The following is an 18,315-nucleotide window of genomic DNA, read 5'->3' on the forward strand; positions in this document are numbered from 1 at the left end:
TGGACAGTATAAAGAAGAACTCAGCTCCATGGGGGGTGAAACCAGGAGAAGGATGCATTCTGGTAACCAGAGCAGGAGGCTGCAGATAACGGTGAAAACCTAAGGGATCAGAAAGGGCCATACCTGGCACCCTCCTGGAGGCCAGAGGACCCCCATCTGAATCCCTAACCAAAGTGGTGTTTGTATTACTTTTTACACACTTTCTTTGTGCAGACAATAAACAGGGCCCTGAAGAAAGTGACAGAAACCTAAACTGGGTGTGGCTGACAGTCTATCTCCAGCTGATAACTAGGGCCACCAGTGTGCCCTGGTGGAGAACACGAGCACAGCTTGCCTTTGACCAGGGAGAAACCTGGATCCTGCAGCTCATCTCACCCTAGCAACAGTTACAGCAGCAGCTACAAATAGAGCAAAAGCAGCAGGAGGATTAGCAGCAATTCATGCTCAAACCATTGGTGCAGAGGCCATGGTTGCCAATGTGAGAGGGAGGAGTCCTCACTAAGATGGGACCCCAGAAGATGACCCAGAGATCTTCCTAGAGACCTTTGAGCGGGTGGCAGAGGCCTATCATGATATGTTCACACTGCAATTAGACACCCATGAATGGCCCGTGCCAGCTGAATCCGGCTAAGAGACTGTTTAATTGTGTAGACGTTTGGTCTCGGGCTGCAGCCCGAGCTCACGGACCCTCCCACCTCGCAGAGTCCTAAAGCCCAAGCTCCAACCTGAGTATCTACACCGCAATCAAACAGCCCCTTAACCTGAGCCCTATGAGCCTAAGTCAGCTGGCACGGGCCAGCGCAGGTTTTTAACTGCAGTGTAGACATACCCACAGTGGCTCTGGAAAGTGTGGGCCTCTCAGATTGAACAAAAGAGGCACAGGTAGCGTACCGGGCAGTGGGTACGTCTGCAGCAAAATATTTACAAGGCTGCCACATTAGATCACCTACAGCTCAGTGAAGAAGGGTATCACCAGCAATTTAGACAGGAACCATTTGCCCCAGACTCCTAACCTAGGGTGATAATGCAGTGGCACCATGATTTCTGCACTGGTTGGCTAAAAGCAGAGGTTCGCTCCCTGATGGAAATAGTGGAGTTGGTAACCTTAGAACAGTTCTGCCAGAGCCTGCTGGTTGGTCCCAAGGAGTGGATCTATCACCACCAGCTCACATGTGTGGAAGAGGTAATCCGCCTTTCTGGAGGCAAAATTAGACAGTGAGCTGACAGAAAAGCCCAAGAAGCCCAACTCCACTGCCTCATGGTCTGCAAGAGGATGGGCACAGGCTGCAAGACCCCCTTCAAGCAGGGCAGCAGTAGGCTGTGCTCTCCCAAGGGGTTGGTCCCAGGGTCAAGCCTGACTAGCATAGCAGGGATGATGGGTGAAGAGCTACAGTATAGGGGTACTGATGGAACAAAAGGGGGTGTGTCCCCTAATTTGCTTTACCTGGGGTCAGGAAGGCCATAGGTATAAAGACTGTCCCTAGATGCAGTGTGACTATACCCATGCCTGTACCTTAGAAGTCCTGGTGGAACTCCTTGGCCTGAAGAGGTATGTTGTTCCAATCACAACAGAGGGAACCACCATGCTGGGCCTAGTGGATTCTGGCTTGGGACAGACTTTTCTACAGGAGCAATCTGTAGCTTCTGGGGCTCTACGGGGTGCAGAATAGGTGTATGTGGGCTGCGTTCAGGGAGATGTCTCGCTCTACCCCCCAGTCAATGTTAGATTGACCGTGGGGGACCAAGAAGCTGACTTGAGTGTGGCTGCAGCTCAGCATCTGCCCTACCTAGTGGTGGTAGGCTGAGATTGTCGGCACTGTAGCCAGTCTTTTGAGGGCAGTGATGAAGACAGGATCAGAACTCACTCTTGGTGCCCAGAGGTACTACAAACTAGAGGAAGTCCTCCCCCTTTTTCTGATCCTGTGCTATCTGGTCTAAGGCTCAAGTCATGCTGGTAAGCCAGAAGGGAAGCCCCAAGCAATTCCTGGAAAGAGATTAGGGAAGGGCACTGGGGTACAGTGTAATTTGGACTCCCCTGGGGTTCACTCACCAGAGCGGACACACCCAAACTAAACGTCCAGGGAAGACGTGCCGGGCTTCAACCAGGAGGGCAACTTCATTCAGGATCAGAGGAAGGATGCACTGTTCAGATCATGATATGAGTGACTGGCTCGGGCAAATGAGGTACTGCTTGACCCTGTTCAGATCTCCCAGGATTCCCTTTTGGAACTAGAGGTGACCCGAGGCAAACAGACTGGAGCCCATAGAGCCCAGCTCCTCGTTTCCAGGCCAGAGCAGAACCAGGTGTTACAACTGGCTGATGATATACCTTGGTCCGGCCACATGGGGGTAGACTAAAGCAAAGAAAGGATACTGGCCTGGTTCTTTGGGCTAGGCATTTACCAAGATATCAAGGATTATCGTGCATCCTGCCCAGAATTCCACAGACTGGCCATAGGGACCCTTCCACTAGCGGGCACCTCATTTGAGTGGGTCGTGACAGCCCTTGTAGGGCTCCTAGAACCGATTTCAAGTAGATGTTGATTTATTTTAGTAATTGTAGACTACAGCAAGCAGTACCCGGAGGCCATGGCCTTGCATTCCACAACCACACAGGCAAGAGTTACTGAAAGTATTCTCCTGGGTAGGGATCCTAAGAATCATCCTGGAAGATCGGGCACAGCTTTCACATCATGGCTAGTGCAAGAGGTGTGGTCCCTTCTGAGGATCCATGTGGTAAGAATCTTTGTCTATCACCCGCAAACAGATCTGGTTGGCAGAAAGATTTAACTGTGTGTTGAAAGGAATACTATGAAAATTTGCAACTGTCACATCCTGGAACTGGAACAAGATGTTACCCTACCTGTGGTTTGCAATCAGAGAAGTCCCACAGTCTTCTAGGGGCTTCTCTTCTTTTGAATTGCTATATGGGAGACAGCACAGGTTAAACACCTCATGATTGGCACACGCTCTCAGCTGGATAATATAAAGAAGAACTCAGCTCCATGGGATGGAGGAATCAGAAAAATGGATACACTGGTAGCCAGAGCAGGAGGCTGCAGGCAGGCCCTGTGGAGGGCCCCAGGATTGGAAAGGGTCCTAGCTGGTCGCTACTGAAGGCCATCAGATCCCAGTCTGAACTCCCAACCAGATTGTTGTGTTACTTTGTGCACACTTTTCTTTCTTTCTTTGTGAAGACAATAAACAGAGCCCTAAAGAAAGGGACAGAAACCTAAGATGGGTGTGACTGACTGTCTGTCTGTCCCCAGCTGGTGACTAGGGCCACTAGCGTACAGTTGCAATATTAGACACTGACAACAACTAATGGTAACAGCAGACCCGAGTTGTGATGGTGTACAATTTTGTTACTGGAGGATTAGGGACATAACATCCACATGTCCTACCCTTAGTTGTTTTTGAGCCATTGAAGAAACATCACTCAGGCTGCAGAGTAATGCATTGCAGCTGCTTCTGAACCATATGAACATTTTAATTAAAACAAATTATTGGAAAAGTTATAGTATGAAATGCAGTAGAAGTAAATGTGTTAAATTTTCATATAGTTTAAATTCTGACTTTCTGTGGGTGATGTGATGCATTGAATGGTCAAACCCAACCATAACAGACACCTGTACCCATCACACAATTCAATACATCTAGCACCATGTTCAGAAGAAATATACTGCAGATATAACAAAGATGCTGAACATGAGGATCAAGGTTCTTTGGCAGAGTTGTTCAAGAAATACAGACCGCTTGTCAATGCTAGTACTTTCCTACTATTACTACAACACTTGCTAAAATAAATCACTACAAAACACAAAAATACTAAAGGTCAACATGTGTGAAATGTCTTTTTGTGTAAACAGACAAAAAGAATCCCAGAAAGTAAAACTAAACGTTTGTGAAATGTCATTTTAAGTGTGCTCATTTTATCTCCTGCCAGCAGATGTAGCTGTGGTGCAATACACGATACAAACACATCAAAGGTGTTCTCTCCAGTTCTGTCTTTAGATGGCACTATCCTTAGATGGTGGTTGTTAGACAAGAGTGCTCTTGCTCTTATGAAGTCTCCTAGGAAAGATTTTGTTTTGCATGGGAGTAAGTACAACCTTGATTTTTACAATTAAATATAACAGTTCAGTCTAATAAATACCTTTGCCTTCATAGCTGTGCACTGTGACAGATCACAATAACTGCTGGCATCATTTCTACCCTTAATTGTATCAATTCTGTCAGGATGACTCAAGTTTCACTGCTCTTATGGAAGGCTAGCACTGAGTCTCAAAAAACTTCAGCTGAATCTTTTCCTTCATCCACCTCAGTTAACCCTTAAATAACTTTTAAAAATTATAGCATCCTACAGTGTTTTTAATTTTATACCTCCAGGCAGATGGTAGACAAGTTATATGATATGCTCATCACCTCCCTCCACATATTTTGCATGCAAGGATTAGATTGTGTTATGGCAGGTACATTGCTATCAGGGCCAGATCAATGCAGTTCATAGCCTGACTGTCTGAGTGTCACCCCTGTCATATACTTAAACCTTCTGATCTAACGCATTGCTAAAATGATGAGAGGTGGAAGCACTGGGAAGCCTTGGGTTGCAGTGCTTCTCACCTGGCTGCAGTTCTCTTTCTTCACTAACTAGCTCTCCTTGCCCTCTCCTCCAAGGCTGTGACAGAACACTGGAAACCACCAGCTGAGCCAGTACCTCGGTCACTTAAACACCAATTAACTTCCTCCCCTCCCACGGGGTGGACCTGACTGTGCCTAACTAGCAGATTAGAATAGGCTCGAGAAGACTAAAGGCCATTAATGCAAATGGTAGAAGGAGACAAAGGAAAGCGGTTCATAGGAAGGAAGGAAGGCAGGCTGAGAAGAAAAGCATGCTAGAAATGATGTGGTGTATGGATCAGTAAGGTGGTGGGAAGAGCACTGTAAATCAACTGCCTGGTGGTGTTTAATGACTGACAGTCTCAGAACAGTCTGTGGGGAGAAGAGAGGAGTGGGACCTTGCCCTGTCACACTGCTGCTCTACTGTGCATAGCTAGGTAACAGCTTCAGCAAGTTCTGCAGGCCAGCCAGAAATACTTGCAGGTGTTAAATAGGGTGCTGGCCTACCAGCTGCTCCTCAAGATCTCCCAGCTGTCCTATTTCATTTGGTGTGGTTGTTCCCCATTCACACATCTGCCTATCCTTCCTCCTCTGGCCAACTTGTACTCTTTTCCCCTAGATTGTTTTGAGAACCACAATAACAGAAGAATTCACTTAATTCAGTACTTCTGTCCACTATCTATAAGTGAAAGTGCAGTACTTCATCCCTTCAGGCTCAGGTCCTGCAAATGGATTTGCAAGCACAGACCCTAACTCTGACCTAATGTCAATGGGACACAGCATTTGAGAAAAAGTCCATTCTTCTCACTTCCTTTGCAGGATGAGGGGCTTAAAACGGTTCTCCTGTCTGGAGATTTGGGTAGCTGTGGTGCTCAGGTAGGATTTCATGACATTAACTATTAATAGTTTAGTATAAAAAGTCTTTTCAGTTGGAGTTACCACATTTTCTTAAAGAGCTGAAGATACTGAATGGTGAGAAGAGGATAGTAATAAGGCCAGCATAGTGATTTGCAGGTCCTCAAGCTGCTAAGACAGGAGGGTAAGGAATCAGGACAGTGTTTATTCTCCCTTCTGTTCAGCTGCCAAAGGGAATGATCTGGCTTGTCTGTCAGCTGTCAATTTAGCACTAGTCTGCAAGCCTCAAGCTGCTGAATCAAACTTGCTTTTTTCTAAGACCAGTCATGGATACTATGGCACTTTAGGAGATAAAAACTTGCCTAATTTCATAGTTTATCAAAATTTTTAAACCTGGGTGCCTAAAGCAAGGTTCCTACATCCACATTTAAGTGCCTCCAATAGTGGCCTGGTTTTCAGAACTGCTGAGCACCCACAGATACTACTGAAACCAACAAGAGCTGCAGGTATTCAGCACATTAAAAAGTCAGGACATTTTTATTTAGGTGCTTAAGTTTGCATATAGGAATCTAATTTTAGGCAACCCGGTTTGAAAATGTTGGCTTGGCTATACTCGCTAATGTAGCTTAAACAGTTTTATATGCAAAGGACCTTAAATTTACTCTTAAAAATAACTGTTAATAGACAGCGTTTCCACCAATTAAAGTTGATTTTTGTCTGGAACGTCGTCATTCCACAATGATACGTTAAATAAGTTAGCATCTTTTTAACAGACCATTTTGTAGGACTGTAACTATTCACATGATAGCAATTAATGATAACTTTCCAAAATGGATGCATTTGTTTCCCTGGAAACAGGAAAAAAAATACATATATCGGCAACTCCTGGTCAAAATGATTGTCTAACAACACATGGAAAACCAGAGCTAAGGGAATATTAGCAATGTTACAACGTGAGTTTCCAGAGATAGCTCCCAAGTGTCCCACACACTAATTTCTAAACCCTAGATGACATGTTTTGATATTCAACCCTTGCTTCTGTGTATTATGTTAAAGGGCTGACCAAAAAAACACCAGCAACAATACAAAAATCAAAGATGACTTGCCTCAGAAATGCAACTTTTATTCAGAGGAACTTCTTTGTTCACTGAGAAAACTTTTCATTTACAGTAAACTCTGGAGTTTGTACCGCAAGATATTTTAAACATTTACATTTAAGTTCAGTAGGCGCACGATGAGAACAGGGAAGGAGAAACAAATACATGACAGTGGTTAATGTTTACAAATGGCAATTTTTGATTGTGCAATAGATTCAGACTTTTAAGGCAAGAAGGCACAGTCATGATCATCTAGTCTGACCTCCTACATTTGCAGATCACAGAACCTCACTCACCCACTCCTTGTAATAGGCCCATAACCTCTGGTCCACGAATCTTGGTTTAAAGACTCCAAGTTACAGAGAAGCCATCATTTACTCTAGTTCAAACCAGCAAATGACCTGTGCCCCACGCTACAGAGGAAGCCAAAAAAATCTGCAGGGTCTCTGCCAATCTGACCTTGAGGAAAATTCCTCCTGACCCCAAATATGATGATCAGTTAGACCCTGAACATGTGGTTGAGATCCACCCAATAGTCAGTGCTAATCCACATTATCAGATGTGGGATATACTGATTTCTCTAAAATCTGAGGATTTAAAACAGCTAATTTAAACAAACAATACACATCAGTGGGGGTCATGCAGACTATTGAGCCAGTGTCAGCCTAGAGCTACCCTTCTCAGGGAAATGCAAACTAAGCTCAATAAAACAGAATTATCAGAAATTACTGATGAGGGCCAAACCCTGCCATCCCTTGTCACTGCTCGAAGTGCTTTGACTGAATGGAAATAAGAATCAGCAATATGTTGTGGAAAGCACCATTTTGGCTGCTGATATAACAGACAGTATACTGAGTGAAGTGCTGGAGCTCAGCATATAAAGGATATAAATGGGTGTTTCCACCCTCTTTCCCCCATTGTACCCCACTGCAGCCTGATAAAGTGTTTAAACAAAATGGCTTTGCATTTGTCATGTCCTAACTGAAGGCTCTGCCTCCCTTCCCTTGCTCCTATTAAAAATGGAGGGGGTGGGGGGAAGTTGCTTAATAAGGGAAATATCAGGCTGGAGTGTGTTCTGTTGTGGGTTTTTTGGGGGGGAGGGGGGTGGGTTGTTTTTTCTTCTCATTTTGGGTGCTGAGAAAGAAGCTCTTGCTAGCTATGGAGATTTATGTAGTTTGTTAAAGAAGCCAAGAAAATGATCTATTCATTAACATTCCAGCTTGGGAAGCAGTCAGCTCCACAAACCTGCAGTCACAGGCAGCTCTGACAGCATGTCCCACTACCAGGCATAAAATGAAATGCTTGTATGATCTTTACTGTTCATATTTAATACTATGTGGCACTGGCGCATAAGCAGCTCTGTGTTGAAGACAGTTCAAACTCCATGTGGTATAAAGATGTTTCCCTAGCTACTTGGCCCTGATTCATGACATCACAAGATTCGCCCTTCTTTTATACCATATGAAATCTCCATCCATTGCCCCCCTTACTCGCTATAGAAGCACATCAATAAGGAAATTGATATCTGAAAGGAAAACAGACAGCTCTTATGTCACTGAAATACTAATGCAAAAGTTGGAACTTGGACATCTCATGCCTGAAAGGGAAAACTCAGACTTTGTATGGGAAGTTAAGCAAGGGATAGCTTGGAATTTTCATATCCCCTAACACAGAGAAAAATTGTGGCCACTATTCTAGCGTTAGGGAACAATGGCTCTATCTGAAGGTTCTGGAACACAGGTTCAATAAATACAGTATCAATAGTTCCTCTCCCACATCACCCACAACAGCCCATTGGTGGCTGATGTGAAGCCTCCCTCCCCTTTCTGGTGCACAGAGGCCACTGAGCAGCCACTCTACCTGAGTGCACACCTTTGCAAATGGCACTCTGCAGGGCTCAAGTGGTGTGGAGTAGTGGTTCTCAACTGGGGTACGTGTGCCGTTGGGGGTATGCAGAGGTCTTCCGGGGGTACATCAACTCATTTAGATATTTGCCTAGTTTTACAACAGGCTACATAAAAAGCACTAGCCAAGTCAGTACTAATTAAAATTTCATACAGACAATGACTCATTTATACTGCCCTATGTACTATACACTGAACTGTAAGTACAATATTAATATTCCAATTGATTTATTTTATAATTACATGGTAAAAATGAGAAAGTAAGCCATTTTTCAGAAATAATGTGTTGACACTTTTGTATTTCTAGGTCTGATTTTGTAAGCAAGTAGTAGTCAAGTGAGTTGTAACTTGGGGGTATGCAAGACAAATCAGACTCCTGAAAGCAGAACAATAGTCTGGAAAGGTTGAGAGCCACTAGTGTGGAGGACTCATGAAAGGCATTCGACACCTAGATTAATTTCCCCTTACAACATCACAATTTCTGAGGAAACGATGCTTGGTACTCACACTGTGAACTCCCAAAGCCTTCCAGATAGCAAAACTGATCAGTCCTACTCCACACCAGGCATATAGCGAACCCCACCCCAATGCTCGTAAGGCCAGCGATGAACCACTCTCTGGTAATGCAGTTGTGGCAATAATACCCTAGAATGAAGATAAAATGGGCAAGATTCAGTAACAAAAGGATTTTAAAATATCTAAGCTAAGAAAAAATATAGCTCTAGGCATTTGTCTCTTTAGCAAACTCTACTAATGAACTAAAGACTCAACAGCATTTGAGAGTAGCACAAGAGGACAGAGAAAGGGGGCTATCTGAATCCCTTCCTGTCCCCCCCCCAAATTCCCACAGAGCTGGGCTGGAACCCTCTACAAAACTCCTCAGGATGAATTGCTCTTAATCCTCCAGGAGGAGACTCAGTAGCAGCCCTAGCAAGTGTCAAGAACCCTCATGTCTGCTGCTGTGTGGGGATGAGAGAATGAGACTGACTGGGTGGGGGGAGAAGGTGCAGTAACTGAGTGCGAATCAGGAAAAAGAGAAGGACTCAAACACCTTCACAGCCCAGGATCACTAGGCTGTCAGAGTGTAATAATGCTATAAAACTCATCTCTGGACTTTATACCCTCTTGCACAGGTTGCCTGCAGACCGCCACACTAGCTCCCTGTGTAACAGCAGAGAAAGCTGGAGAAACAGCAGGGTCCGATGACCTTCAGCCTCATGTGGTGTAGGTACCCCAGAGCAATTGGGGATAGTGTGAGGATGGAGGGAGAGGAGCATCACCTCAAGGAGTTCTGAGAATGGGTTTTTGGATTTTTTTTTTTTTTTTTAAACAGCAAATAATGCTGTCTGGCACTGCTTGGATCACATTTCTCCAAAGAATCCATTGACTTGCAAAAAGTAGAATCCTGGTCAGCCTCTGTAATGGTCACTGAGTCATTTTAACCATTTGTCAAAATTCTGATACATCAGGGTTAACAAATCTGATAACACAGAAATCTTTCTTTGGGAAAATCATCTCATGCTGAGCCAAACTGGTTCCCAGTTGTGATTTGAGGCCTTTGGATGTCATTGTAATATTAATATATACTATTACTAATAGAAGAATATAGCATGGCTTACATTGAACAGTTAACATTGACCTTCAGTTATCACACGGTGATGTCTGATTAAGTGTACTTATTTCCTGAAGGATACGTATAGCATACAGAATGTAACTGCAGTAAACCAGATACCACCGTGTGGCAACTGTAGGTAAAGGAATTTTTTTTTACAATAATCACGGTACGTACACGCACACAAGAGACATGCTAACAATTAAGGATCCAAATCTGCAGCCCTTACCTGAATAATCATACTGACTTCCCTGGAACTACTCAGCTAAGGACTGCAGGATTGGGCCCTAAAACTTCAGTATGTTGACTAATTAGTATATGGGGCAAAATTCTTGGTCTGACCACATAAAAGGGTCATGATAAATCTTGGTAAGTGCCGAAGTTTACCTACCCTGAAAATGCTCCCATTCAGGCCCTAATTATAGAAACACTTTCACGTGCCTAAATGTGTATGTGTGTTTTCCCACTGAACTCAATGGGACTGTTAAGCATATACATAAGTTCTTGCAGGACAAGAACAAGGACAAAGAACACATTGCTGTATGTAAATTAGCTCTTAGGTTAAACAAAACTATTCTAGAAATATTAAATGATTCAAACCTATCCATAACCTGCACGATAAAGTAAATCGGTATCTGTACACACTATTTAAAATTATTTAACATTAATTTTGTTTTGTATTCAGAATTCTGAAAGAATGGATTAAAAACAGGAGGACTGAATCCTCAAGGTGAGGCCTTCTACCCGGAAACACTCTGTATGCAGGTAAAATTCTGGGCATGTAACAAAAATTACACTTTTATTTTTAAAGAGAATGCAACTCTTGTACAAAGCTAACAAATATTAATTAGAAGTGTAAACATATAAATAAATAGGTTCATATGCAAAATTATTTAATGAAAAATATGAAGTCCTGACAAAGAAAATTCATTTGCAAGAGGATTTAAAGGACAGTTTTTTTCAGATGTTCCAAAGAATAGCAAAGAGAAATATGTAGTTAAAACTAAATATCAGGATTAGCTTGATTTCCAAACTTTTTTAAAGCATTTCTAGCTCTTGGATTTTTGCTTTTAAAAGGTGACCTGCCACAGAAAAAAATTAGGTTTATGATCTTGTATGTTGTATACAGAAGACCTGAAAGTATGCGGTGATTTTGTTTTTTCCCTAAAAAAAGTTAGTTATAAATTCCTGTCTTATCTAGCCTGTTTTTCCTGGAAGACTTCATAAACGCTTGAAAACTTGATGGTGTTGGATGATATTATGAACTAGGATGATGACTTCATAATTATCAATGAAGTGAAACCTGAGCAGTTGAGAGTCACAAACTTCAGAAATTCTTGGGTTTTGTTTGGTTTCATTAATACCTGTTTAACTCAAACATGTACCAAACATTGAGAGAAAAGATCTCATTGTTAAAGGGTCAAAATCCTTACCCTTAACTTTAGAGTCAGAAAACTCCCACACCAGTGCTTTGGCTCTCCAGTGACACCTCCAGCAAAATCAGAGAAAACAAGATTTGATGCTTCCGATATTTCTAATGTAAACCAGCGGGAAAAAAAATCTAAATTTGACCTTGTCCTACCAACTGGTTAGGCCTTTATTATGTATCATAAAAAGTGCAAAAAGCCAAGAGCACAAACCCAAGTTTTTCCTTTTACAGGTCACTTTTAAATAATCCTCCTAAACATTTTAATACAGATTCTGCTATTTGCCCTCCTGCATTGCATATCTATCTATTTAAGCATATGCAGAGTGCCCACCACTCTACATCTGGATATTGGAATAGGATCAGAAACTTTTCATTCAACTTTGAATCATCAAACAATTATATATTTAAATAATCCCAGAGACAATCATAAACATTAACCATTTTCACTCATGTTTTAGATTTCTAAGATTTAGTTCTAAGCATGGTTATACAGCTGAATTATATGCTCACAAAAGACATATTCAACAGCTATCTGGCTCTTTACATAGCCTAATTTAATTTAAGAGTAAAAGCCATTAACAAAATGCTATTAAGTTAGGAGCAATTCAAACACTGTTGGCCCAGTTCTCACCTCAGAATTACAAGTTCACATTGTTTAAAATCTGAATGGCATGCAAGTGTAAATGCAGTGTATATATGCATAGATATCTGCACAAAGATACAAATTGTAGTGATCATTATTCAATTTGTCTTTTATATAAAAGTCCTATGATCTCTGTACAGTAGCTAATGAATGTCCATAACAGTGATTGTTAGTTTTAGAAAGTCTATAACTTTTCTTTATCTGACATTTTTCCTATCTAAATATAAAAATAAATATAAAATCTGAGAATCTCTCTACTTTGGAATATAAAAAAACATGGGGAAAAAATATCCACTTCATTGAGTCTTTACTTGGGAGACATGAATATTATTTGTAAAAACTGTTGGCAAAAATAAATGCTGTTTAAATGCTCGATTGCACCAGAAAAGTGATAATGGAAGAAACTGATCTGGCTTTACTGACATTAGTTCAAGAGAGTTCAGTCACAAGCTGACTCCTGTGGGATATTAAGTATCCAAATAAATTGTGGTGTTTACAGAAATCTTTGTCATAGGACCTTAAGGCAAGCTATTTAAATCCTCAAGGTAAGTGATGTCATGTCCAATCTACATACTCTCCAATGTCAGTTTAATGTCACTCTAGATTAATTTCACACTGAGTAGTCCGACAGGTCAGCCAGTGAAGATCACATAGACCTGAAATGGTGTAATGTAATGTTCAGGAAAAAGTTGTTTTAAAGCATCATTTTAATATGGTAAAAAAAATAAAAGCCAGTCAGAATGAAACCAACTGTGTTATTTTTAACAGGATTTATATAATTTGTGGAATTACATTCTTATGCAGTTTCCATGTATCTTACAAAACTTGAATTTCACAAAATTAATTACAAATAATTATGCATATAAAAGCCAATGACCCTACACTCTCATGCTCTAAGTAGAACAAAACAAAATCCCAGTACCCAGAACAACTGACACTATAACTTTATATCCCTCAGACCCTCCTCTCTCCAAAAGCAGAAAAATGAGTTTTGCAGACTGCTTTGAAGGTTAAAAATCTGGACGTTGTTAAACTAAGTAGGAGAAGAGAATTCTGTATACATTTCCAAATTTAAATAGGCCATTCAAAATATACTATTAACACAAAACAATGTATAAATACCTTCTAAAACTAGCCTAGGTTGTTTCTTTTTAAATCTACTTAAGTTTAATATTCATCATTTAGCATTTGCTAAAGCCAGGTTTAGGACAGGGAAGCACAATGCAAGTTTTCCTAAAAATCTCTCTCCCTTAATCCTGATCTACATCACACCTTTGCCAATATTCTTCTGACACAAGGCTCTTCTAAACAGTAATTGTGCTAAACAGTATAGAAGTTTTGCATTGTAAAAACAGTTACATTCACTGTTAGAGAGGATGGGATTTTTAAAAAATTGATCCGTTTGTTTTCTGCAACTAAAAGGGCCCTGCTGTTTATTTTCTTATTTAAAATTATCTAGATTTTGATAATTTATTTTCTATTAGTTTGTCTTTAGAATAATTATTAATTTACTCACAGAAAAAAATGTATACACTGCATTTTACTGTTCTCTTACCTGAAGTTAGAGGGGGTTTGCTTTTTTTTTTTTTTTTAAACTAGATATTCTAGTATTAGAGGGAGACATGAGAGCAGTATTAAGTGGCCACCAAGTGATATATCTACCCTAAAGTGGGGTTTTGCAAGATGAGGAATGGAGCTCAGATATTCCCTCCTCCAAAAAAAGAGATTTTGAAGGCTCAGAATAAAGGCCATGATACATTTAATGGAAAGAAAATGAAGGAAAACAAAATGATTGCGTGTGTCAAATCAAAAGGATTTTGAGTATGAGGTATCTCGTAGGTACAGTAGATATTATAGTAGGTTTAGTGTTTGATCAATTTTAAGTGTTTATTTTACAAATGCTCATTCAATGAAAAATTAAGGAAAAACTGTTCTTGAATAGTTGTGTTCTGCTCCCAGATTAGATGTATTTGCAAAGAGAGTGCCATCATTAGGTTTGTACTTGCAGTTAAATTATGCAAAATATTTATAGGTTTCTAGGTCTAAATGTTTATGGCACAGATGTTCTACTAGGTCAATATTATGTATTTACATAATCTTTATTTTAAAATTCCATACTTACGTTTATGTACACAATGAATGTCTTCAACTTGAATACATTTTTAGAAGCTTTTTGAATGATCTAACACTATTTTACATTCATATTATTGCAAGTGTGTAACTTAGCTGTGAGTCACAGACTAGTACATGTACATGTGTTGTAATATCTGGGCTGCAATGTATAAGTTGAAGGAGTGAACACTAAGTTTGAATTTCCATGTTTTTCTCTGTGTAATCTTACTAAAACAGTTTTCTGCATATTTATTTATAACAGTGATCATTACACACTGGGCATATCTGTGACAGTGTATTTGCATACATGATATTCATTTAACCATACAGGTTGTAATCTTGCAAATGTGTGTGCTTTACTTTAAACTCATCAATGGAACCACTCACATGAGTAAAGCATGTGTATGTTTGCAGAATCAGGTCTTAAAAGGCAAATTTATTGTTTAACAGCTTTGTTTTAATCATTTTTTGACAGAGGGCAAATTCCTGCAATATCCCACATTAACCTTAATAAGATTTAACTTAATTCAGTAAGTTTAAGGATCCATTATATTAAAAATGCAATTGTTTATGTGTTGTTGTAGGACCTTTTCTAGGATAGTGACTAATGTATACCTTGGAAAAATGGTAGGAACTTCAAAGAACTGTTTGGGACAGTATGTGTAAAGTGGGTTTCCTAGGAAGTACTTAGGAGGGCTTTTGAAACTACCCCATGGGGGAAAAAAACACATTGTGTACTGAGCATCTGGAGTTTCCAAGAGCAGGTAAAAGAGCCCTGAACTATAAGGATGGAATAAACTTTTTATGAATGTGCTAGTTCTGAGTGAGGCTATTATGAACTTGTCACCAAAGATTAGAACCCTTGTAGGATTTGAAGGACTAATCACCTACCAGAACTCATGTTGAAGATGGGATGATCTCTGGTAAGCTTATTAGTGTGCATGTAAATTATTTTATTGTTTTTAAAATGGTTTCTCTGTAATGCTTTTACCCTAAGAATAAATGAGCTTGCATAGAAAGAGCTGTGTGGTAGCTTAACTGTGGTCAGGAACATTGTTATTAGTCTCTGAACAGAAAGCAAACAGGTCTATTTAGGCAGTCTGACTTTGCTGGTGAATTTATAATATAATCAGGGAACTGTGCTGCCTGGAAATACCCCAGTCAGAAGGGTGAGACACATGTGTCTCCACCCAAGAAAGACAATGGCTGGAGAGCCAGAAACCTAGAGTAGGTGCCCTTGATGGACCAGAGAGGGGGAATATAGGTGCAGTCTCCCTGAACTGTGACACTTGTATTTAATATTTTCCTTGGATTATAGTAATATGATCACAGCAGACTGAATAAACTTTTTATGGGTGTTGTTATAACCAGCCCAGATCTACCACTGCAGCAGTAAGGAACTATAACACTCAACTCAGAATTAACTCCTGCTCTCATTGATTCATTGATGCAAAATCAGGCCTCTTGGATATATAACTACTATACCATTAACACTCAGTATTGCCAAAATCAGCATGCAATAATACACTATGAAGCACAGATTTTATTTTTACTATGGCTGTATAGTACTTTAAAAGAGACAAACCTTATTGAACCAGTTGGGGTTTTTCTTTTTAGCCATAGCAAGTGTTGTACCAAAACCAGCTATCATTCCTGCAGTAGCAACAGTACCTAGAAAAATTCCACCTGCCAACAAAATTTAAGAAATTAAAATAATGAATTTCTTTCCTAGAAAAAAATTAAAGTTCTTCAAGCATTTAAAAAAAATTAGAAATGCAGATCTGTCAGCAGCAGTCTAATGAAAGGAAGAGCTGTCAAATTGTTCATTTTCTTAATCTAGTGAATGATCACGAATGTTTTGTAATATTGTACTTTAAAAATCAGTGATCAGTTTGTATCAACAAATTAAAACTCTGATTTGCTACTTCACACTCCTGGCAGGGAGAAAGGGCACATGACCTGTAAATCCATGTGGAGACTGATCATCTATAGGAAAAGTGGGCGAGGTAATATCTTTCATTGGATCAACTTCTGTAGGTGACAGAGACAAGTTTTTGAGCCACTCAGAACTCTTCTTCAGATCAGGTCTGTGTGGCTCAAACATTTGTCTCTCTCACCAACAGAAGTATGTCCAATAAAAAAAAAATTACCTCACCCACCTTGTCTCTTTAGTATGCTGGGACTGACATGGCTGAAACTACGCTGCATGCATCTCTAGGAAAGCCAGATAAAACCAACCAGATCCCAGGCTTTCCCTGGGAAGGTCCTGCTGCTTTACAGTACTCTGAGTCCGATCTCCTCATAGCAGCGTGGCCTCTCAAGAGTTATGTTACTACAAGCTCTATGTCCCATGGCTTAAATCTACTTCTTGCAGCATTCATCATTTCAAATTGCCAACTGGAAATCTTCTGGTATTTGAAGGGATCAAGCCACATTCAGCAGCTGCTCTCCAGCTTTGTTCTGGTTGTATCCTGGAGCACCGTTTCCATACCCTTGGGGCTTCAACCACATAGTGGTAGCTGACAGGCTTCTTGGGAAGAAGGGGAAGTGTGCAAAACAGCTCCCACTTTCAGTTGCTTGAGAGAGACAAGGTGGGTGAGGGAATATCTTTTATTGGACCAACTTCTGTTGGAGGGAGAGACAAGCTTTGAGCTACACAGAGCTCATCTTCAGGTCTGGGACATGGACTCGGTGTCACAACTAAATACAAAATGGAACAGATTGTTCAGTATAAGTAGTTAACATATTTAACACGGTTAACACAAAGGACCATTGAAAGTGAAGTGGCCAATTAACAACTCCCCAGTCATGGATGGGGTAAGAGGGTTACAGATTGTTGTAATGAGCCATAAATCCAGTATGTCTATTCAGTCCATATTTTTTAGTATCTAGCAAAGTTATGAATTAAAGCTTCCAGGCTCATCTTTTGAAACTGTTGGGCAGGGTTCCTCTGAGAATGAGGCGTGAGAGGTCACATACAGTGATTGCTTTGTGAAAAGTGCAGTAGCTGCGGAGGCATTTCCAAACTGCTTGCACTCTCTTGCTCCCCTGTGAACAAGCTGCAGGAGAAGCAGGCACCACCCAAAAAGCTGGTCTTCTTTCGGGCTGGAATGGGGAGTTGGGTCTGCAGTGACAGCAGTGCAGGGGGAACTACTCCCCTTCTCTCCCTCATTGTAGAGATGGGGGAGAGGGGCAAGAGGCTGTCAGTACAAAGATGGGGCTGAAGTGACAGCAGCTGCTGGAGCAGTGAGGCCCCTCTTGCAGCAGCTTCCCTTACACCTTTATATCCCCCCAAGGAGGCAAAAGGCAAGGAGTGGGGCACTTGCCTCAGCTGGGAGGGAGGCTGCATCCTTGGGTCCTTCCTCCTACAGCATTGATTCTCAAAGTGGGGTAGTGATGTGGTTATGGGGGCACCCCCAGCTCTGAGTCCTGACCCAGCCAGGCATAGGGCTGTGAGCTTGGAACACCACCAACCATGGAGCTGTGAACCCCAGACTGGCCAGGTGCAGGGCTGTGAGCCTACTCGTAGAGGAACATGGGGGGATGGGGGTGAGCAGTGACACACAGATACTGCTCACCCCCCCCCAATCCCCAAACTTCCTCCATATCCTCCTAGGAGGCTGTAATGGGGGGAAGCGAGGAGCAACACCAGGGCTCCCTGCATGCAGGTCACTTTCCCCATCTGGGCAGTGCTGTGAGGAGAACACGAGGAAGTGCCGCTCTGAGTCTCTTCCCTCCCTTTATGCAGCCCAGCCGGGGAAAGTAACCTGCATGCAGGGAGCCCTGGCGTTGCTCCTCCTCCCCCCCCCCCCCCAAAAAAAAAGCTCCCTGGGGTGAGCGAAGGAGCAGCATTGGCGGGGGGAAGCGAGCAGGCCTCGCTGTGCATGCAGGTCAGTTTCCCCCGCTAGGCACAGCTGGAGGAGGGGTCAGGGGGAAGTGGGGAGCCCGGGGAGGGGGGATGAGAGGCAAAAGGGGAGTGGAGGGCTCACGGGAGCCGCACTCAGAGGCTTGCCCTGTGAAAGGGGTCACCCCCCAATACAAAA

The 18,315-nt window shown here is 41.7% G+C and overlaps 1 protein-coding gene across 4 annotated transcripts in view; it reads right to left on the bottom strand.

Annotated features, from left to right (window-relative positions):
* The window catches only part of TMEM242 (transmembrane protein 242), a 39,134-nt gene that overhangs the window by 19,664 nt on the left and 1,155 nt on the right, over positions 1-18,315 (bottom strand). For 2 of the 4 annotated variants that reach the window (XR_010918668.1, XM_067542476.1), the window contains exons 3-4: positions 15,858-15,958; positions 8,984-9,121 (exon numbers count right to left, since the gene is read on the bottom strand). Coding sequence is in view for 3 of the 4 variants with exons in the window: in XM_067542476.1 (XP_067398577.1) it covers positions 8,984-9,121; positions 15,858-15,958 (239 nt within the window). In the remaining variant the exon portion in view is untranslated. Of the gene's footprint in view, positions 1-2,863; positions 2,924-3,858; positions 4,075-8,983; positions 9,122-15,857; positions 15,959-18,315 lie in introns of those variants that run through there. The other 2 variants (XM_067542475.1, XM_067542477.1) reach the window with 2 other exon arrangements.

This window comes from Emydura macquarii, unplaced genomic scaffold (genome assembly GCF_026122565.2).
Source record: "Emydura macquarii macquarii isolate MOO-44397 ecotype Brisbane River unplaced genomic scaffold, CSIRO-AGI_Emac_v2 contig_705, whole genome shotgun sequence".
Lineage (NCBI taxonomy): Eukaryota > Metazoa > Chordata > Testudines > Chelidae > Emydura > Emydura macquarii.